This window comes from Sorghum bicolor, chromosome 7 (genome assembly GCF_000003195.3).
Source record: "Sorghum bicolor cultivar BTx623 chromosome 7, Sorghum_bicolor_NCBIv3, whole genome shotgun sequence".
Lineage (NCBI taxonomy): Eukaryota > Viridiplantae > Streptophyta > Magnoliopsida > Poales > Poaceae > Sorghum > Sorghum bicolor.
In genome coordinates, this window is record NC_012876.2 from 60,781,717 (window position 1) to 60,804,281 (window position 22,565).

General features: G+C 42.1%; 3 protein-coding genes across 5 annotated transcripts; 1 reads left to right on the top strand and 2 right to left on the bottom strand.

Moving 5' to 3' along the window:
- Window positions 4,139-4,884, top strand: LOC8057828 (zinc finger protein 11). Its single transcript, XM_002444558.2, has one exon. It carries the CDS (start codon window positions 4,259-4,261, stop codon window positions 4,796-4,798), a length of 540 nt encoding a protein of 179 aa, XP_002444603.2. The 5' UTR covers window positions 4,139-4,258; the 3' UTR covers window positions 4,799-4,884.
- Window positions 6,639-13,553, bottom strand: LOC8057829 (protein MULTIPOLAR SPINDLE 1). 3 transcript variants are annotated; one of them, XR_002454795.1, is made up of 11 exons: window positions 13,274-13,553; window positions 13,136-13,193; window positions 12,892-13,041; window positions 12,743-12,802; window positions 12,413-12,495; window positions 12,282-12,339; window positions 11,980-12,093; window positions 10,601-10,790; window positions 9,904-9,974; window positions 9,278-9,516; window positions 6,639-7,089 (listed from the first exon to the last, which is right to left on the bottom strand). XR_002454795.1 is itself a non-coding variant. In XM_021464588.1 (10 exons), the coding sequence occupies exons 1-10, from the start codon at window positions 13,490-13,492 to the stop codon at window positions 9,332-9,334; spliced, it is 1,188 nt and encodes a 395-aa protein (XP_021320263.1). In that variant the 5' UTR covers window positions 13,493-13,553; the 3' UTR covers window positions 9,079-9,331. The 3 variants fall into 3 exon arrangements, 1 of the variants encoding a protein (XP_021320263.1); XR_002454794.1 differs by having other exon boundaries at window positions 6,639-7,097; XM_021464588.1 differs by lacking the exon at window positions 6,639-7,089 and having other exon boundaries at window positions 9,079-9,516.
- LOC8058008 (transmembrane 9 superfamily member 8) lies at window positions 16,611-20,926 on the bottom strand. The gene is made up of 7 exons (XM_002445664.2): window positions 20,705-20,926; window positions 19,318-19,482; window positions 19,105-19,214; window positions 18,922-19,027; window positions 18,702-18,814; window positions 18,439-18,592; window positions 16,611-18,071 (listed from the first exon to the last, which is right to left on the bottom strand). The coding sequence occupies exons 1-7, from the start codon at window positions 20,822-20,824 to the stop codon at window positions 16,914-16,916; spliced, it is 1,926 nt and encodes a 641-aa protein (XP_002445709.1). The 5' UTR covers window positions 20,825-20,926; the 3' UTR covers window positions 16,611-16,913.

Consider the following 22,565-nt stretch of genomic DNA (forward strand, 5'->3'; position numbering starts at 1 on the left):
CAGCACGATAGGACATAGTGCCGCATAGTGTCGTATAGTGCTAGGGCTGGGCCACCCGTTTGGCCAAGTATAATTTAAACAGCATGTAAAACGGGCTGGGTTACACAACCATTTATGGAAACATTTAGCTGAGAATTGAACTTCGAACTTGGGAATCCTCCTCCAATAAACCAACCGTTAAATCTATTTATCTATTCTTAGCGAGAGGCTTTACAAGCGAGTACCACATAAAACTCAGTGCAAAATTAAGTGCTATATATAGCTGAGAAATGAACTTCAGACTTAGAGCAAGTATTATAATACAGCCAGCAGCTGGCTGTAAGATTTCTTTACAGCCTTCTTGCAGCACACTCATATAATGGTTAGCTCATCACTATTAATACATGGCCCACTTGTCTATCTCACAGACTTTCTTGGTTTTTGTGTCTGAGCCGGCTGTAAGCTTACAGCCCGCTTTTACTCTCTCTCTTCTTCTCTCTCCTCCACCTCAGCATTTAGCTGGCTTACAGCCTGCTATAATACTTGCTCTTAGAGAAAAAGGAGGTAAATAAACCAACAAGGTGTATAGAAGGGGTTTTTATTATGTACTTTTGGTAACATAAAAGTCCAGTCATCTACTCATCTAATTGCATTTTGACATAAATTCCGGACGAGAATATAAGAATTTATGAACTTTAGTAGTTTTGCCAATGATTAAGACGTGCAAAATCGAGTTGAATCCCCGGATACAACCACACTCAAGGTAGTTTTGTTATGGAATCATGAATATAATACTTTTATAAATTAGTTAGTTAAACTAATAACCTAAGGTAGTTTGATCTCAACTAAATCTAGAATTGCATTGTTTCTATCGGACGCGTTGTATAGTGATAAGCTAGTGTACTAGGGCCTTATTTAGTTCCAAAATATTTTGCAAAATGAACACTGTAGCTTTTTCGTTTGTATTTGACAAATATTGTCCAATTATGGACTAACTAGACTCAAAAGATTTGTCTCGTCAATTCCGACCAAACTGTGCAATTAGTTTTTATTTGTGTCTATATTTAGTACTTCATATATGTGTTTAAAGATTCGATGTGACGGAGAATCTGAAAAATTTTACAAAATTTTTTAGAAACTGCCTAGTACTAGTAAAAAAGACAAAAAGGGAAGTACTCTGGGCCTCTGGGCTCGAAAGCCACAATATTCGACAGTCAAACGGAACTTTGTGCGTACATGACGGACACTTGTCTGTCAATCGATCAGATCATACTGTGTATATCAGTGCCATCGATCCATTACGTCAACACACGGACATCTCTGTACACATGTGTGAGCAACAACTGTACTTGAGTTGCTCGTTCAATTGGATTAGTATATTCCATGACGTCAACGCAGAGATTACGTCGTACGTGTACGGAGGTTCTCTCGTACATTATAGATACGCAAATATACTCCCTCCATCCTAAAAAAAATCAGTCACCAAACTTTCTAAAATTTGAGCAAATTTGTAAAAATTCTAATATTTATATCTTTAAATAAATTTATTCTAAAATTATATTCGACAATCTATTTAGTGGTACTAATTATGTGTCATTTAATATGTCTTCTGTATATTTGATCTAAGTAAAACATATTTAACCTCTTGGAAAACAAGAATGATATTTTTTACAAGATAGAGGGAGTACAGTACGTTGCAATTGATGTTGCCCTTGCCCGGCAAATGTTCCAGCATATATACGCACAATAGAAGGTGCCAAACCAATTAAGTTTATAACTTTTGTAAATGTATGTACGTTACAATTGATTATGTTATGGTAGATCAGAATTATATCCAATTAGCTCTAATACAAGACTATACGTATAAGTCCACCCACAGGTATACTTGAGGAGTGTTGGTGACCCTCTCCTATCCTCCGACCCGTCATCATGCTTTAATTCCGCTCATATATTGCATTAAGGCCAGAATGCGCAGGCCATGGTCACCAAAAACGCATAGTGGAATAAAAAAAGATCCAAGGATTCTATTAATGTTTGGTCATTGTTTTTTAATCTTAACACAAGTGAGCGAACAATTAAAAGTAAACAAAATAATATCCTCATCAAGGCCGCAACCTCCCCGCTTGACCCAAGTCTCCTCCAAGGCCTTGTCCTAGCAACATCGCCTCCTCTCTACACAGCCTCAACGTCTCAAAGTCTTTAGCTCCAAACCAGAGTCTTATCCAAGGTTTTAAATCTCCGACTATAGCCGATTGAGCATAACTTAGCTATATTTTTATGTACAATTTAGTTATTATCTGCCACTATAGCATGTAATAGCTAGCTATTTATTGTTCCAGGAGATGAGATAGATCACTAAATGATCTAGCCGATAATTTAAAACACTGGCCTCATCCAACATCCTAATCCAACGCTCTATCAACTTGGGGAAATAAAGGTGGAGAAGCACATACTGCTCTTCTTGATAGTCTGTGTCAAGCAATTAACACAGGCTGGTCCATGAGTGTGATATAGACCTCTACCAGCTCCTCTTCTTCCCGGTTTATTCTTTTTGCCTCGAAAATTAAAACGGCTCCATGCTACAGTGCCACAAATAGTGCTGCTTTGAGGAGGAGCCAGAGCACTAAGGAGTTACACCAAGCAAGGACCTGAACTGGACGTGTTCAGTTTTGCCTCTCCTTTCTTCTCTCTTTTTTGTCACCATAGAAATGCTTGTCTAATGAGTACGTAAGAACTTATTCGTGTTTTGGGTTCGGTTCCTCCCTAAGAGCAGGGTTCAGTTGGCCTCCAATAGTGAGGCATCATTATTCAGTTGACATGTCATCGCAGGTTCAGCCATTGGAGAAGACTTTTAGGGCTCTTTTGGATCAACCATTTCCCTTGGGTTAGTGGAGGGTATTGTTGAGGGAGAATTTAGTTCAGTTCTCCCTCAATCTACTCCTATACTCAAGAGGAATGGTTGAATCTAAACTAGCCCTATGGCGTGTTTTGTTTCACATCATGTAGCCATGTCATACTTGCGCGACGGCCATATAGGAAACAAGGACTTTGGTTGCTTGCTTACCTTGGGCGTGCCGCAGCTTTGCATGGAACTGCTAGTTTATTTCTTTGTGGTGGATGTGACGCTGATTTTTGCCGCGCCTAAGCTTTGGTGCCGCCTCAACTACTGCTATGGCAGGCTGTGGCCGGGAACCACAAGCACCCCCTTAATGGTGTCTTCCAACTTTACCAAACTTCCAAAATTATTACCGTGCCATGGAATTGGTTTGGCGCTGCAGGGTAGGGTACCTTGTCTTGCTAGGGTTAGATGGCTAAAAACAGAAATGTTTAACGTGTTGCCATTGTGAGGGGGTTGAGTGACAAATACACACATGAAGTCCAATTCCTCAATCCTGGTAGCCTAGCTAGCTAGCTTAGCTCTTGGATTCTCTGCCCACCTCCTATTACCCACCACACAACACATATCATTCCTTTCCCCAGATGTGATGTCAGCTAGCTAGGTCTTTCAAGAACTCAAATGCATGGTATATTAATTGGAATTGATTATCTAAGTATATACATGGACCATGGTGCTGCATGCAGAGAATGCTTTACACAATTTAAATTAGCCGGCATCAAGGCATTTATTAGCACAAGATCAAATTTTGGCCAATCTCAAGAAAATAAGACCTTATTTGTCACACTTCACAAATAAATTCATGAGCTGTTGTGAATTTTTTTTAAATTTTTTTTTGTCAAACATCCTTTTTTTTTCAAAATAGCTTGAGTGAAGTTCTTTTTATGCTCTTATACAAAGGAATGAAGAGAGGCGAATCTAAAAAAAGTAGCTTTTCATATCTCTCTTTATCATTTTCCTCTCTCAACTATACATAAATATATTGGTGAAGATGTTTTGTCAAACAATTTTTCTAAAATAGTTCACCGAGAAAGCTGCTCGTAAGCTTCAATGGTGAAGCTGGGCTGTGCCAACTGCCAATTGTGGACTTAATTAAAATTTGTGGCTTTTGCTAAAGAGAATAGGAAATGGCTTTTATCTCGGCCGACATGACTCATCATGAGAGAAAAAGCCAAACCAAAGACGTGAGACATGCAGGCAGCTGACATCACATTCACGGATCATCGCTTATTTATACACCACGTATTAGTGCAGTGTGGATCCTCCAGTTCTCCCTCAAGCTTAAGCAACCTCTATCACCCAGCTCGATCACTACATCTCACTACACTCCGATCCTAGAGAGAGAGAGAGAGAGAGAGAGAGAGAGAGAGAGAGAGAGAGCTCATGGAGAGGCAGCCGCCGGCCGGAGGCGACGACGTCAACCTGGACCTGCGCCTCGTCCACCACCAGTCGGCGTCGGGCGGCATGGGCAGGCAGCAGCAGCACCACCACCACCTACCGGCGCCGGTGGCCGCCGACCCCGACCGCACCTTCTCGTGCACCTACTGCCGACGCAAGTTCTTCAGCTCGCAGGCGCTGGGGGGCCACCAGAACGCGCACAAGCTGGAGCGCAGCCTCGCCAAGCGCAGCCGCGAGCTCTCCGGCGCAGTCGCGGTCGTCAGTGCGGCCATCTCCTCCTCCTCCTCCTCGGCCGCGGCAGCGCCGCCCACGCCGCCGGCGGCGGCGGCGGCCTCCGACGAGCTCGGCCGCAGCTGGTACCCAGCGGCGCACGCGGCGGGACGAGGCCCAGGGGACCAGCAGGCAGCCGCGGCGGCCGTCGTGAGCTGGATCGCCGACGGCGGCCGGCGGTACGCCTACCGCGTGCAAGCCGCCGCGGCGGCCGGCGATGCCGCCGACGACATCGATCTGTCGCTCAGGCTGTAAGCTAGCTAAGCACTGTGCATGCGTATGTATATGTATGTACGTACGCGTGTTGAAGTAAGCTGTGGGTCTTTCATCAAAAAAAAAAAGTAAGCTTTGGGTTTTAATTATGAGAGGATCGCATTATTTATTCCAACTCGCGAAGAAGAAGAACATCGTCATGCTATGATATGATTTATGCATTGCTTTATTCAGTATGTTCAGCTCGTTTATTTGCTTAATTATCCTGATTTAATTTTATATATAAATCAGTACTAGCACTACATCAGTAACATTTATTGGTTCTTGATGAGTTGCATCAGATCTAAGGTACGTGTGTGTCTGCTGCATATCGATCGAATTGGGCATGCATGGGTACAGGGTAGTACTGTGTTTGTGTGCAGTGCTAATTACATAAGCTAGCACACGCAAGAAACTAAAGGCAAGCAAAAGAAGTAAAGATCACTACTAGCTATATATTTTATAGATGCTTGATTATATTTAATTTGTTCCTTGCAAATAATATGATGCATATATATACTTATGTTGATCGGTTAATATATATTAAATCCTTTGTAGTTGATCATGTGTTTTTTTTCTTTTGAACTTGAATTCAAAACTAATTATTAATAATAAGTAAGAATCAAACAATTAAACTATATACAGTACTACAGTATAGTATATAGTATACGGAAGTCATGTTCACCGTGATCCGGTACATGTGAATCTGGATCATTTCAGTTGCTTGGACTAAGTACTAGCCCTATTCTTATTCAACTATATATAGCTGGCAAGCTAGACAAAAGGTTTGATTATTTGCATGCCGTGACAAGATGATGGCAACTAATTATCATAACGACAAGTAAAGCTTGAATGGTCTCTTAAATATTATAAGCAACAAAGTTATTTCCTCCGTCCTAAAATATAAAGATTTTGTGTTGTCCTTATTAGTCAAGTTGTTTTAAATTTGATCAAATTTGTAAAAGAGGATAACAACTTAGAATCATATGACAGAGAATAAATTTAGATAAATTATATTTCAGGAGAGAACTCTCACGTGAGGAATGGTACTAGTGTGTTTCAATGTCATTTTTTGAGAAGCGAGAGATTCTAACACATCGCACGCATGAAGCCAAATGCAGTAGAGCAGCTATGACTAGTTGTATACTAGCAGGTGAAAAGATGCCTCACGAGTACATGGCAAGGTGTCCTATCAAAATGTAACACTTCTTTTCTTCTCTGTAAAAAAAAGCAAAATAATAATATCTGTTTTCATTATTATCTACATTTAATAATGTGTATATATAAAAATCAAAATGGAAACATCTTGCTTCTGCATGTGATCCTTGGCAGGCACTACTACTACCGTCCTGGCTTTTCAAAGTGATGTATGCAACCACACGAGTGATACCATGATGGACGTACGTACGCACACTTAGTTGTAGCCGGCCATATATGACAGTTTGTTACGGCTACCTGCTCCCTCTATTCTAAACTATAAGATGACTGTAACTTTATAGATATATAATTTTGTTGTACACTTAGATATTTATATACTATGTCAAGGTATATAGCAAAAACAGTGTATCTAAAAATTGCCAAACTTTTTATAATTTGGTATGGAGTACTTCCAAAAAGGATGCAATTATAGGATTTATGCAAATTGAACTAACTTAAATTTGATTAAGTTTATAGTAAATCTATATATATCCTATAAAGACAAACCCCACTAAGCTAATTCTCTTGCACCTCCTTGCGCCATATCATCATCCACTTATCCTAGATCCGCCACTGACAGTACCGATCGATAATTTAGCTCCAATTGACTGTCAATATAATGGTTCTCCTCCACGCATCACCAATATTGCAAGCAACAATAGAGGCAAACCTGATGTGATCACCTATATATGGCCATTTTCTCCCCTAGCTACTAATCTCGCTTACATCACTCTCATCTTCTTGCTCAACGATAATAACCCTATCATGCATGAGGGCATGAAGCTGTATGTGCATTTAGTTTTTCAAACGACCAAAGCAGGAGAGCCTTCTTGTTATTGCATTGATGAAGAAGATGGTGACTAGCTATACATAACAAGACACAATGATGCAAGAAATTTAATAAAGGCCAATGCATGCATGTCCTACTAACTAAAGCAACTGCTTAGGCAAAAGTCCAGCTATTTCCTTGTCGCCGCTGCGCATAGCTCATCAAGAGCTCAGCTAGCCCAGCATGTCATCTAGTATCTTACATCCATCTCTCCTGTGTTCATATCTTGACGTGTGCAGGCAAAGTACAGCACGCCAGCCAAACACACCTGCACGGCTGCACAAACACACCACAACTAACATCAGAAACAAAGGTTTTTGACTTTTTGTGGCCCTCCTCTCTAACCCTTACTGTAGGTGTGAGTGTGACACTCGCACTGGTACTGTGGTACAGAAGAGTTATGCATAATATATTCCTATAATTGCTACCTGCATGCTTGCAACTTCTATATATTTCTGTGGCTTCATGCAAGGGGCCTCAGATATCCCAAGGACCACACATGGTGCTCCATCGTTTAGGGAAAATGGACAACTCGATGTGCGGGTAGTCTGGCTTGTCACAATCGACCAGTTTATCATATCACATCATATTCTAGATGGCCTCCACCAAACTTCAGGTTGAAAATACAAGTTGCATGATTTTTTTTGCAGATTACTCGAGCAAACAATTTGTTAGTTGACAAATATATAGTATATACAATAAAGTTAATATCCAAGACATATATTAATCTTTAATGGAATAGTACTCTAGGGTTAAAAGAGAAATTACTTCTCCTACTCAAGCAAGTTCATCAAAGGTAATCTGATAAAGACATATATATGGCGGTATCAAATCTTGATCTTCCAATAGATTTTCACTTCCATGATCAACCAGTTAGCTGAGCTCAATAGCGAGTTAAACCTTCAAGCTTTGAAGTAGTGTGCAGTGTGCACCAATTCGGTTCCTTCAGGTTTAAAGGTAAGAAAACTACATCATAGCAAACTGGATGTAGATCTTTCACCGTGCAGGAAGAAGGCTGAAGGCCAGATTCAGGCAGCTACGAAATGCACGTAACTCGTGAATCGGAAAGGACACAGCACGATGCTTCATGGGATTGGTCTACATGAAAAGGACCTTGCATTGATCTGGCATAAGGGCTTGTCAATGGACGAAGAGGACGGTTGAGCTTAGCCAAGATAAAGTCCCTGAAGAGCCTGAGATAATTGATTACCAGTACCTTGCTTGGTGACAGTTGTTGTTATACAGGTGGAGACAGGGAGATATGATAGTTGCTGACTAAAAGGTGATGTAACTACTCAAGCAACGATTTGGTAGAGCCAAGCTGGGCAGTGGGCACGGGGTTATCAACCTTGTCCTAGGGTGAAGAGTGCAAGCACATTCTTTCCCAAAAGGAGAGTGAAAGCACACTGGTATTCATGGGTATATGGGCTTTTCATTTCCAAAATTATGTTCTTTGAACGTGATCAAAGTCTTCCTCCTATTCCACTATGTTGTCGTCTTTAGCATGTTGTTAAAGCAAGAGCAATGGGGCTAACAACTTCAGAGAATTTCCAAACCTCGCTAGACCCCTTCAAACTACTGAACTAAGATGCCTTCCACTTTCACTAACAGAAAGAAGAAGAAAAAGAAGATTTATTAGGCTCTGATATGTTAAAAATTTGGCAGTATTCTGAACGAAAGATTACCAGTTCAAAATGTGCATGCATAGACCTATGAACAAACTGCAAACTGCAATACCTCCTCAACAATTAATCAGATATGTCAAGCAAGTATGGATCCCAGTCCCAGATTTGCTCTATTCTCCCAGTTGCACGTGTGAGCCAAATAGCCAATCATTTTACATCCCTAGTTAATCATCATATAGTTGGCCACAAGGAGCATCCTGATAAAACCACAAGTGTGTGTGTGTGGGGGGGGGGGGGGGGATTACTTGATGACTAAAAGGCACCCAAACATGCCTATTGTAAATTTCTTTCAGTCTCGCAGGTTATAGAAATGTTGAAAGCAACATGCATGCCAAAGGCAAACAGACAACAGCATCCTCTGCACATCATGCAAAAATAGCTTGGCTGTAAGGTGATCATGGGTTCTAATCTGAGAAAAATACTCCCCCATTTTAAAGCAGATACAAACTGTGCATGCATACCTATCAACATGAATGGCGTGTATTTGAGTAGACAAAGCATTTTGTTTTGAACTAGCAGTAGAGAGTAAAGGCAAAGTGCAGAAATCCTTAGATGCACCTAAATTTGAAGAGTAGACAAGCATGTCTATAGCAACTCACAGGATATGGAGTTAAGTCAGCAAAATGAAACTAATCAACTATGAATAGTGACATGAAACAATGTCAGGCCACACAAGTAGATCCACTACCAGATTCCAAAGTTTGTCTTATAAAGAGAAATGTAAATACACATAGTCTAAGTGGAGCAATGATATCGTGGTTTTGAATCGACCTGAGCATTTAGCAGGCCGGGTCGTCGGGCTTGGAAAGTCAGATGCAGGCACTCTCAGCACAACAGTTTGGAGAAGACTTCTAGGTCAAGCTTTCCTTGATGTGCAGCAGGAGCCACCTCCCTTGCCAACCTTCCGACCACACGCTCAATGTACACCACATAGAGCCCATTCATGTTTTCCAGGATTCGCAAATCATTGCGTGCCTTGAGAATGGATCTGGTACATTCCTCAAAAAGTCCTGAACAATAGTTTTATTTAAGTTAATTAAGCTCTTACAGTGACACACAATGATGGAACAGTATTGCACTGGCATCAGGTGCATGTATCTTTCAGAAGTTTCCCATTCAGAATTGTTATTATAATATTCAGTCAATGTACTTTCTACATTATGTCTGTAAATCAAAATACAGCAATTAATTTTGTAGTACGATATAATACAGAAATGAAAGTTATTTAACAGCAGTTACAAGAACCAGAAGAATTTAGCAAAGTAAAAACAATGGATATGGTCACTTTTCCCCAATTCAAGTGAGTTAATGTTTTCCACTGTCATGTTCAGTGACAATGCAATTCATATAGCATAGCAAATAGAAAACACGACTGTTGGGGGCACGAAAGCACTAACTTTTGTCAATATGCTCGCAGCATAGCCAAACTTTCATGTAATCAGATATGAGGAACTCGAGTAACTGAATCCTACAGCATGGGACAAAATGAGCATGCATAAGTGATAAAGTTAGAGTCCAACTTTAAGACACAACAAAAAAAATCTTTATGGTTATAGCAAGAATACAATCCATATAAATAGTTACTAAATAAGCATCAATAGAATTTGCTTCAGAAATGATGTACCTAGAGATCATAAAAAATTGTCCTAGTTTCGATGACTCTGATAGACAAAACTAGCTGAATCATAACTATCATCTTTCAGAATTATGCCAACTCGGAATATCATAGCATAGCTTGTTTTGAATGTAAAATAGTGGATAAAGCCAACAGCAAAGGGAAACAAGATTCAGATGTTTGAGCGTATCTCAACAGAACCTGCAATACATTAGCCATAATATAAAACCAGTGACCATACAAATATACAAGGAGAACCAGGCTACTGACAATCTGACACTTCCTCTATATATGAACTATTGTGCACTGAAAAAATATACAATGTGCAAACTACTGAAGTAATGATTATTTTTTCCATCCATAATTCAGTGCTAAAGAAGTCAAAATGTTTATTCTCAACTCTCAAGAACACACTGGACATTAATGATTGACTTAAGGAGTAAAGATTCTCAACTCTCAACAAACGAAGGTCAGCTTACATGATGAATATATTGTCATGCATATCAGGGAAAGCATCATCAAACGGATCGATCAAGAGCAATCTTTCAGATACATTTGAGATCTTTTGAGAAACTGCAAGGATTACCCGCTGACCAATGAATTCATCATTTCCCAACTTACGGAATAAATGCTGCACAGAGAACTGGGCATCTGAGCAGCCAGTTGATCCTGCAAAATATTGAACAAGATGGAAGGAACAGAAATCAATAGGATAAACTAGGGGGGGTGTTTAGTTCCCCTTTCATCCCAAAAAATTCTGGGTTTTGGTAGATCGTTTTGCATAATGGAATTAAACACCATACATTTTTTTTTTGGCAAAAAGGTGGTTATTCTCCATTTTGGATTTTGGTCTCAAGAGGCCAAAAAAAGCCCAAAAGAGCCTCAAGAGGCCATAATGAGGGCAATAAATTCTGCATTTTGGATGGAACTAAACACAACCCTGAAAAAAGTAGTTGGCATTTTGCATTTTGCATTCCATGTGGAACTAAACATGCCCTATGTTATAATAGGAAGCAAACAGACATGTCTGTCAATTGTCAAATACAGACCTTAATCTCCTCGTTTATTTAATGTTCAGTTCTCAGTAACAAAACGATAAAAGGTAACTCAGGAAAACAAGAAAATATGGCCACATAGATAGCACTATAGCAGACTTGATGAAAATAAAGCATGAAATAAGGGTATAATAATGGAAAAAAACACAAAGATTTTTTACATATACAACATAAAAGTAATGAAGTCTCCAATTAATTTATCATACTTGGTACCACTATCAGGAGGACTAAAAATCAAATGGTACCTAAGGTGTACTCGACATTATTATGGGGATAGTATGTAAAGTACAGGTAAATACTCATAGTAATCTCATGCAGATGAAACTTGGAAGCTGCAGTGCATTATTGCATTCGGATTCATTGGAAACTGGAATGTTAAGGAAGACATACTTATTTTGCATTTCAGTGTCTACTGGAAAATACTGCCCATGAGACCATGACTTCACAAGTTTAACTTAACATTAACTTAAGAGAGAGGTAGACACTGAAATAAAAAAACGGATCCTCGAAGCATCAGGACCCTTGTGCTCTACTGCAGAACAAAGGGACTAGGCTTATGTTCACAGCAAACTATGAAACAATGGAACATGAATCAACAAAGAATAACTTACGAGCCCAAACTATAATCAACTTGATTGAAGGTTAACTGCACTACCCAACAAACATATGGAGAAGCAGTGATGCTACAAAATAAAATCTTAGCTTCTGTACAGCTCACTGCACCATGTCATTACTTTAAATGTGTTTGTCTGGGAAAACAAATACAAAATAAATATACCAAGTGTCAGCTGAATCTGAAGTACCAGGATTTTCAAGAACGGTGCACATCCTTTTCATCAAACGAGTCACTAAACCATCGATTATCTCCCCAACTAGCTCCTTTTCCCTTTCTGATGAAAGAATGTTCTTCAGTGTAGCTGAACAGGGAACATGATTATCGAATGATTAATGATTACCCATGGTAGTTTCAATTTCAACCAAACATAGATTGCATATGCAACATGAGTATCATTTATATATTCATACTTTTCGTTTCATTGCATTCTGTTTTTTTCAAAGACTAATGGTCAGAGCACAAACACATAAAAGCTCAATTCTAACGTACCCAAAATGAAATCTACTGCTTGGTGAGAAAATGTAGCAAATGAGGGGCCAGCTTCTCTCTGCACAAGTGAATCTTACCTTTAGAAAGATGAAACAAAATATCTTAGTTGTGACCAAATGATAGAATTTTACTTTGGCAAAAATGCCGTCTGATAGCTCCACCAGGAAATCAATCGACATGCTGAGCTGCTGCATCTCATCCTCACTGTTGAAATCTGGAGAAACAAAACAATTGAAACTATAGCCCAAGAAATTATAATATTTCCTCTTCCTACTTCCTAGATAACCCTAGATAAACAGAAATGGGTGTCACATTGCAAAATTTTCTACTGCACATTGACAGGTTTTCTACTGCAGGAGAAATGAAGTCCAAGGCAAGGGCAAGGTTGTGGTTTACAGACTTTTCAAATTTTCGATGTTTTGACATCAAAATAATGACAGTAGATTCAAGGCATAACCAACCAATCAAACTACAACTTGGAAGAGGCCGATCCACTCGCCGTCGTTTCTCCTTCCACCGCACTGTCACACATCACAGAAGTGTAAATTGCATTAGCAGCCCACACAAATTTCAAAATATACTAGCACATCGAAGCAAACCGAAGCCATACCGAGTCTGAGAAACCTCCTCCTCAGCACCTCGTCAACCCAATGCTCCCCACCACCGCCACCCTGCTGCGGTGGAAGGTCCCCGCACCCGTCGAAGAAGTGGCACCGGCACGACGCAACCGGGGGCTCCATCTCCTCCCCGCGCGCCCCATCTGCTCCCATAAAAAACTCAATTGACATGACGCCGGCAATGGGATTCGGCCAACCGAACAACAGCGGCGGCTAGATTGGCATGGGCGTACATACCTTGGAGGAGCTTGAGCTCTTCGCGGAGGCGGAGGATTTCGCGCTTCCGGTCCTTGGCCTGGGCGGGAGAAGGAGATCGAATGTCAGAGGCGGGGTAGGGTTTGAGTCCGAGGGGTGGTGCTGCTAGGGGAATGGCACCTTGCGCTTCCAGTGGATAAGAGGCGGGGGCGATGTGCCTGCGGAGGCGGCGGTGGCGGTGACGGTGGCGTTGGCTTTGCCGGGCAGGCGGTTGTAGTGGATGAGAGCCATTGCGAGCGCGGCCTTTAGCGACGGCGAGTCTATTCGCGACGAGGAGGTGCCCGTAGCCGCTGACGCCGTCGGCGTTGGCAGGCGGGAGTTGGGAGGAGGAGGAGCCATGGCGATTGGCGATCGCGGCGGCGCGGGCACGCGAGAGGAGAGGACAGTGAGGCCCACGGAAGAAGATGCGGACCGTGGTCAACAAATTTAACATAAACCCGCCTATTTTTGACCGCGACTACTGATCGCGATTCTACTATTTTTTTTAATAGTACAAAAAAACATGACCGTTGTAGAGAAAATTAGCTGTGTTTTAAATCATGCGATAGAGACGCACTTATCTCTATTCACGTAAGTAATGCAAACAGAAGGGCATATCCGGTGTCGGGTAGGTTGTTCAAATACTAATAAAAAAATAAATATTATGAGACGAATTTATTAAACCTAATTAATTTGTTATTAGCATGTGTGTTACTATAGGACTTTATTATCAAAATATAGACTAATTAGACTTAGAATATTCATCTCGCAAAGTAGCTGCAATGTGTACAATTAGTTATTTTTTAATTTATATTTAATACTTTGTACATGTGTTTAAACATTCAGGCCTTGTTTATTTGCAAAAATTTTTGCAAAATGTGAATAGTAATACTTTCGTTTGTATTTGATAAATATTGTCCAATCATATGCTAACTAGGTTTAAAATATTCGTCTCGCAAATTACATGCAAACTGTGTAATTAGTTACCTTTTTTACATATATTTAATGCTTCATGCATGTGCCGTAAGATTTGATGTGACGGGAAATTTGAAACATTTTGCAAAATATTTAGGTAACTAAACAAGGCTTGACATCGTAAATATAGCCATTTTGTTCAAGATACACACAAGGGCAGATGGGGTGGATACAGATTCAGTGACTTTGCTTAGGCAAGTCATGCTGTAACTTTTCCTATCATATCCACCCTTCAATTAAGATCTAAGGGCTGTTAGAGTTTCCATCGTTCCCATGAGTCAGGGACTTAGCTTTTTTCACTGGCCGCCATAGCCCACCGGCCGAACACAGCTCCTGCCATACGGCAGCTCCCCACTGGCACTGTGATCGCCGCCGCCAAGCTCGGGTGCCGTCAAGGCGCCAACCGCCAGGCGCAGCGCTGGGTCGGCTGCTCCTGCCTCCTTGAGGATATTTGGCATGGGATTGAGGGAGGCAAATCCCCAGTCACTTCACATCGGGTGCCAAGCACACGCCGCCAGCTCGCGCTCACTCGTTGCATTGCCGGCCATCACCGCGGCAAAGCTAAAAGTGGCGACGAGTCCGATGAATCCAGGGGGCGCTCGTAGTGCTCGACGGCCCTGCTGCGAAGCAAGTGCTGAGGGCGATACGGGCATACGGCGCGCCGACGGTTTGCGCAGAGGGAAGCGCGGGCCTGGAGCGAGGCGAGCGAGTGCGGCCATCACAGAGGCTGACGCAGCAAGCGTGCACGGCCAGCGTGGAGAGCGGCGCGGCGAGCTAGCAGCCACAGCCAGCACTACGAGCGCACGCAGCAAGCTCATGGACGTAGCAAAGAGTTCAGGATCAGCATGGAGGTCCGACAGGCATGGCGGAGTATGGAGGTGACCGGTGAGGATGCGAAAAGCGTGGCGGCATCGACCGCGGAGGGCGGGATCAACGTAGTCCCGCTGGAGGCCGATGGCAGGTCGGAGCTGCAGGGCGGCAGCTTGCGCTGGAGGCCTGCGGCAGCGCGGCACTATACGAGATCCCTGCGGCGTCGTGGCGCTGGAGGCTAACGGCCGCATGGCATAGTGGGGGAGGTCTGCTCGCGGCACGGTGCGGGAGGCCTTGCGACGGCTCGACGCTAGACAACGTACGCATTGCACTGAGATCCAGTGACTTTCCATGGCGACGTTCCATGCCGGCGAGGGCAGGCCGCACGGGAGCGCGGTGCGGCGGTGCGTGATGATGATGCAGACGAAGACCTTATCTGCTTGCCTTAGTAAAATATTGATATTGATATTTTTACTCGATTGGGCATGAGCCGTTGGATTTGTGTTAAACGGTGGATGAAGGTGCGAACGTTAGCAGCGGCATGTGCTAAAGCTTTGCAATCGGCAACGGATTATGGGATCTCTCAGGTCCAAGTTGAGGTAGGTTCGACGCTCCGAGCTTATTCGCTGGCAAGAAAAGTTACAGTTGAATGTTCGCTGATTTATTATAGTAAAAAAGTTATAACTTATAAGACAAGTGAATGAAGTTCTGACACTTCTCATGTCATCGATGGACCTAGCGGTTAGCGATATGTTGATTAGGGATACACGGGTCTTTCTTCATGAGCATTTCGTATGTGATGATGTTCTCCTTGTTCCTAGAAATTGTAATTTAGTTGCGCATGTAGAGAGCAAGCTTAGGGATGAGTTGGGACCCAGGTGAGTCGCATGTCTGGACAAAACCCCTCCCAGACTCTGTAAAGTGTTTGGTCATTCGCGATACTGTTGAGTTTCTGGTTTCAATAACAAGGCCATAGAACCAGCCCTGAGTTTCAGAAAACTTGACAAAGTTACCGAATGCTGCTTGATTAAGAAGAAGATAGACACCTCAATTCGAGTTGGCTATTCTGAACTGTTCAATCATCTAGCTTATAAAAAGCAATTATCTAGTTCTCTTCGACTATTATAGCTTATAAAAAAATCTAAGGCCCTAGATCCTTGAAATTGAATTTATTTTAATAATCATAATTTAGACACATATTAATTAAGCCAATATGATTGTATATAGATTACATTTATATATATTGTTGGCTGTGCGAGAGAAATGCTTATGTGTTGTATTTCTATCGTATAGGAGTGAGTTGAACGTGTTATAAGTTACAAAGTATAAACATAAAATGATCTATAGAATCAATTTCCATCTTTCACCATTCGAATTTGAGATGGGCTTATATGTGAACTTGTAAGTGGTGACATGTCACATTTCAAGCCTAGCCTAATTTATTAAGTAGATTTTATTTCCTCCAAATAAAAGGATCCAAACGGAGCCTAAGCTAAAATCCCTATCACGACTGCAATCCGAACATTCATACTAAGTCCCGACGGAGTCTCCGGAGGTGTCGACGGCCATCTATACTCAGGCGTTAACACAGCATGCCGGAGCTCTCCCAGAGGCCTGCCCTGTAGCAAGAATATTCTGTGGAGACGAACCAAACATTTCTGAATATGTACAAGTGAATGCAAGCATTTCTTGATGAAGCCAACTAGCCAAGCACGTATCAACATCATCATGTAGCACAAGTAGCAAAGGGGTGGCAGACGATAATGAGCCATGGATTGAACGTATACAGCAGTTCTCAAGAACGAAAAATTGCCCCATATGAAGCTGGCAGTAGTGTCCTATATCCTTATACAACTCTGAACCACAGTGGGCATAAATGGTTTATAAGCTAACACCTAAAGTACAGCTTTCCTGAAAATTCAGGAAAAAAAGAAACTCAGTGGAAAATGGAGGCCGCTTCAGATCAGCATACTCTCTGCAGGCTCATGCAACATGCCTAGTCGATCTTCACAGATGAATAAATCAATCTTGTGAACCAGAAGCAGGCACAGAAGCCGATCGCACCAGTGAGCACACAGAAAGCACACGAGGCAAGAAGCATGTAGCCAAAGTACAGTATGCCCGACACCACCTTGGTGATCTGCAGTTTAGTGAAGAAGTAGAACCCGGCATACAGGAAGAGGTAGATTGCAGATGATCCTGAGGTCAGATAGGACCTCCACCACCACATGTAGTCCTCACTGCACAGCTGGAAATAGCACAGCACGATCGTGATCTCCGCACAGGTGATGATGAGGATAATGAACACCAGGAAGAGAAAGCCAAAGATGTAGTAGAACTGGTGAAGCCAGATTGATGTCAGGATGAAGAAGAGCTCAATGAAAACTGCTCCAAACGGAAGAATACCACCAATAAGAATGGTGAAGGCAGGGTTCATGTACCAAGCCTGCTCAGGGACCTGTCTTGGAATCTTGTTTGTCTTCACCGGAGCCTCAATGGCAGGTTGCTTGAAGCCCAGATAGCTCCCAACAAATACAAGAGGAACCGAGATACCAAACCAAAGGAGGACCAACGCAAACATTGTGGTGAAAGGAACGGCACCAGACGACTTCTCCCCCCATATAAGAGCATTCAGGATGAAGAAAATACCAAAAGCAATCCCGGGAAACAGGAAAGCAGTCCTTAGGGTGATGCTCTTCCATTCTGATCCTTTGAACATCTTATATAGGCGTGAAGAAGCATAGCCAGCAAACAAACCCATCAAGACCCAAGTGAGCAGCATGGCAGTCATGAGTCCTCCCCGGTTTGACGGCGAAAGGAAACCCAAAACAGCAAAAATCATGGTTACTAGCAGCATACCAAAGAACTGAACACCAGTCCCAACACAGACACAGAGTAAGTCAGAGTTTGCAGGAGGGCGGAATACGTCTCCATGAACAAGCTTCCACCCTGTCTCCTCTTGGGCTTCTTCTTCAGTTTCAAGCTGATTGTATCTAGAGATATCTCTATACAAGGTGCGGAGCATAATCATGGCCACCATCCCAGATAAAAAGAGTACGATCATGAGAGAGTTCACAATAGAAAACCAGTGAATTTGATCGTCTGTCATTAACAGGTAGGTGTCCCAGCGAGAAGCCCACTTGACATCACTCTCCTGCAAAGCAATACCAAGCACATCAGAAAACATTAAAACAAACTCAAAGTTTACAATGTATTATTAAGTAACTTGACAATGATAACACAGTTCATGTAATAGATTCATCATGGAAAATACTTTCATAATATATATAGAAAACAATATACTTCTACAAAAATTGCAGGTCAAAGTGTCACATTTAAGATCATGTCAATGTCCTAAATTAAGAATCTGAGGGAGTATGAAGGAAAGGAGTTAGAGCACAAAAAGAGAAGCAGAAGTGAGAAATATCACCTCGAAGGCCACATCCTAAATTAAGAATCTGAGGGAGTATGAAGGAAAGGAGTTAGAGCACAAAAAGAGAAGCAGAAGTGAGAAATATCACCTCGAAGGCCACATCATAGGTAAATATGATTTCCTTTCCAGCTTCAACCTCCTGAGGAGTATCTGAGTTTACCACAAGCTTGCTGGCATGAGGATCACATGTGATTAAACGAGTGTTTTTATCATTCCACGGCCCTTCAAACTGGTGATTGATACTGGCACGAGAAATTTAACAAAGATGAAGTGAGTAAACAAGATAGTGTCAGCATGTAAAAAAACATCATATCATACAAATAAAATATGACAAGCATAACTAAAACAAACCTGAATGGTTTGACCTCAAATCCAACAATTCTAGAGAGATCTGCAGTTTCATCCTTGTGATATTTTACTAAAAATGTCAAGTGGTTGTGGATAAAGGACTTCTCATCCTTGTTCTGTAACATATATATTTTATAATAAGATAACTACACCCTCTCAAGAAAAAAAAAAGGAGACCGACACACTGTTAAAAGTAAAACATCAGCTGAGCACACAAACTTACACCAGCATATTGGCCCTTGACACCAACATGATATCCAGCCTGGTAAACAGGAGCACCCCTATCCTGCCTTGCAATAGCAACAACTAGTGGGAGGTTGTCAAGAATCCTGTGAAGAAAATTCATCATGTAACTCTAGCATTTGTCATGCAATTAAAATTACAGTGTCACATATAAAATCCATACATGTTCACCCGATACTCATCCTCTATCTTTTCCTTGAGCTCCTTTGCTTGTTTATCGTCAATTTTTGCTCTGCAGATAATCTGGCACATCTTGGGCTCCCCCATCTCAAACTACAGCACAAACGAGAAACGACAAAGTAGATGACAACTCAGTGATCTGGTACATTACAAATTACACAGGTGAATATGTGACAAGCAGCAATCTAGTACTGACCACATAAGGAGAGTTCTCAATGCGATCACCACGCAGAACCTCTCCAAGATTCTCTGCACTATCAACTATCGTGTTTGGCTTGCAGAATGGAAGAGAGTAATACGAGTAGGGAAGTTGCGTCTTTGTGGATGTCAGCTTATTCACCTTCACCAAAAGTGGATCTTTCTGCAGAGAATTATGTATGAACCAGTTAGAGAACATGCAACACATATTTCAGTAAAACAAAAGGCCACGAATCTAAAGATATGAGAACGTGTGGCCAAGACGCGTACAGGGCGTGTCCAAGAAGGAAATGTAAAGCTCTGATCATAAGTGGGATAGACTATTTTCCCCCCATAGGTCAAGCACACACACCATTTGACATTCGTTTCTCTAAACATAACTACTAACACATATACATGTTTGATACTTAAAGATCTGAAAATAATGGCTTGTCATGATTCATCAGAAGCAGAAGTGAATTAGGTAGCATGATGCACGGACACATATGACTGTCAGACAGTAGTGTAGATCCACACGTTACACCAGGCAACAAGGACCAAGAGAAACAGAAGCGAAAAAATGGTTTGGGTACAATGGCCTATTGTCAAAGACACCACCACCTGCAGCTTCCAAGTTCAAACTATAAGTATCATGTATACAATGGAACATATGAAATTCACTTTCTGAGATCAAGCCGAGCATTTACTCTATGTACAAAAATTTGAAGAACTGCACAGCTTGAATACTAGTGGGTACAGATTTGGGTACATCTGGGTGCAGACTCTTCTGTACTCTGCGCATTTAGAACACACGTGGGCACAGACTCTGGCATACTCACTGCGCAATTTTCTTATTATCTTAAGTTCAAGTATACCATTCAATAACGTTCTAAAACTTTAGATCAGCTGTAGAGTTTTTTATTCTTTATCATCACTTAGGGAAAAACGTTTTTGCCTCAACATTGAGATTTGAAGCAAGGGACCTAGCCAAAAGTGAAAGCCAGTAGTCCAGAATTCCATATGCATCCGGATCAAAATGTCAGGGAGCAAGACAGCAAGTGAAGTGGGTGGTGCGTCATTAGCAGTGAGCAGCAACGCAACGCAGCCGTGCAGAAATGAGACGACAGGCACGCAATTCGTCAGATTACACCAGCGCGCACAGAAGCACCAACGGATTATGATTATCATGTCAGGTGAGTGAACAGCGTGTGCCACTGCCACCCGCGGGTACGAGTAAGGGAGCGAGCGAGAGCAGCGGGACCGCCCGAGATCCCGAACACCACCGCTCGCATCCAACTCGACGAAGACCAAACGATGGATCTGGCCGCCGAGATCCAGCGCGGGAAGGGTGGGGAGAGAACCATTACGCTACGAGGAAGGTGTGGACTGAGGGAAGGGAACTGGACCTTGTGGAAGTCGTTGGGCGCCACGCCGGGGAGGTAGAAGGCGGCGGCCGGCGAGGCGGCGAGGAGCGCCGCGAGCACGAGCGCCGCCGCGGCCCAGCGGAGCATCGCCGGAGCTCGCATCGGTGGGGGGGTTCGGATCTGAGGCGGAGGCGCTCCCTCGCACTCGCAGTCCACTGGCAGTCTGGCACCGACGGAGAGACTCTGTGCTGTGGTCCGTCCTTCTGATGATGTCTCAACTCTGAAGTCTGAACTGAACGACGAGAAAGGGTGAACGGGCCAGACAGAATTCGGGCCGGCCCATCGAACGGGCTTGTGTTCAAGGGAAGTCACATGGGCTTTGGGCGGGTCCAAAGTTAGTCAGGCCGTTGTTCCATCCCGATCGACAACCAGGCAAGGTCTCTCTTCCCAAGATCTCACTGCATTTGCAAATGGGTCTGTGGTTCAGTGGTATGGCAGTCCAGTGGGACGCTACTCTAATTTTCTCTAGAATTTTTCCAGAAATTTCAAGGTACATGACATGTATGTATTGCGTGTTTTCTGTGCAATGGAGGCAAACCTTGATGATCGCACTATGGTATTGCGCGTTTCCCGTGTAGTGGAGGCGAACCTTGGTGATCGCACCTTTTTCTGGAATTTTTCCAGAAATTCCAAGGTACATGCACGCGTGCGCGTTCGGTGTACGAATTTTAGGTCTAAAGCCAAACCAAAGCTCAGGACCCCTTTTATAAAATATGAAAAAAATACTCAACATGTATATGTAAAATTTTATCATACTTAATATGTGTCCAAAAGCAAAAAAATTATATGAAAAAATTATACATATTAAATTATCTTAAAGAAATTTCTAACATTCCTTTATACAAAGTCGTTGATGACAATATCAATCTCATCCAATATAATTTTATCTCAATGCATAATATTGCTAAGAGACATCGATCAACAATTCTAATTTTGAGAAGGTTCTCTGAACCGATCCCAATATTGTATTCTATAGGACCCTCATCTTCTGGATTAATGCTAACATTGTCTTATGTAAGGCCATCATCTTCTAGAGTAACACTAGTTGGCTCATCCACTCTTAAAAAAAATTATTCATGAGCCTTCTTTGTGATTCTATTAATCTCTCCTTTTTTTTTCCTTTTCTAACTCCCAGAAGCCGCATACTTTGTCATGGTGCTAAAATTTAGAGAAACAATTAGTTTTAGCAAAATTGTAAAAAGTATCATATCAAGATAAAATAATATAATCTTTAGACTTTCATCACACTTAGTGCTGCCAAAGAATCACAACTTGCCACTCTTGTTCGTTTAGCTGATAAGCCATGACAGAAAAGTACTGTTGACTTATTTATTGTGAGAGAAAAACACTGCTGAATGGCTGGCAGATTCGGCTGATAAGTAATGACGACTAATGAGTACTAGTCTCATAGTTACACAATAACAACTAGTCACGATATGATGAGGTGTCTAGCGTTAGTGCATTACAATAAGGATGCTACACATGAAACGGGAAATTGAACGATGGCAACCTCAGTAATCCAAATGACAGATTGATCGCTCAGCCAGCGGCGGAGGGTGGTGCACCAAATTAGAGGGGGGCAAAAATAGTAAACCAACGACCATACATACGTCGTGTGGGAAAAGGGAACATCTCTATCCTTCTCCATGCATGCAAAGACTGAGCGCCATCGATACATATGTTTGAGTGGGCTCTTTGCTGTGAACTTTGTGGTGCTCTAAAGTCCAAGAAGCTAAGAAACTTAATGGGTTACCTGAGTGGGCTCTCTTCTCTCAACTCTGTCATGTGCTATAGATGCTCTAAAGTCCATAGAGACCAAGAAAGTATGTGGGCTATCGATATT

Excerpts from the sequence above, each read along its gene's own strand:
- LOC8057828 (XM_002444558.2), top strand. The coding sequence starts at position 4,259 with ATGGAGAGGCAGCCGCCGGCCGGAGGCGACGACGTCAACCTGGACCTG.
- LOC8057829 (XM_021464588.1), bottom strand. The coding sequence starts at position 13,492 with ATGGCTCCTCCTCCTCCCAACTCCCGCCTGCCAACGCCGACGGCGTCA. Across the intron at positions 13,194-13,273 it reads TTATCCACTGGAAGCGCAAG|GCCAAGGACCGGAAGCGCGA; the intron begins GTGCCATTCCCC and ends TCTCCCGCCCAG. Across the intron at positions 12,803-12,891 it reads GAGGAGGTTTCTCAGACTCG|TGCGGTGGAAGGAGAAACGA; the intron begins GTATGGCTTCGG and ends GATGTGTGACAG.
- LOC8058008 (XM_002445664.2), bottom strand. The coding sequence starts at position 20,824 with ATGCGAGCTCCGGCGATGCTCCGCTGGGCCGCGGCGGCGCTCGTGCTC. Across the intron at positions 19,483-20,704 it reads CGCCCAACGACTTCCACAAG|AAAGATCCACTTTTGGTGAA; the intron begins GTCCAGTTCCCT and ends AATTCTCTGCAG. Across the intron at positions 18,815-18,921 it reads TCAAGGGCCAATATGCTGGT|AACAAGGATGAGAAGTCCTT; the intron begins GTAAGTTTGTGT and ends TATATGTTACAG.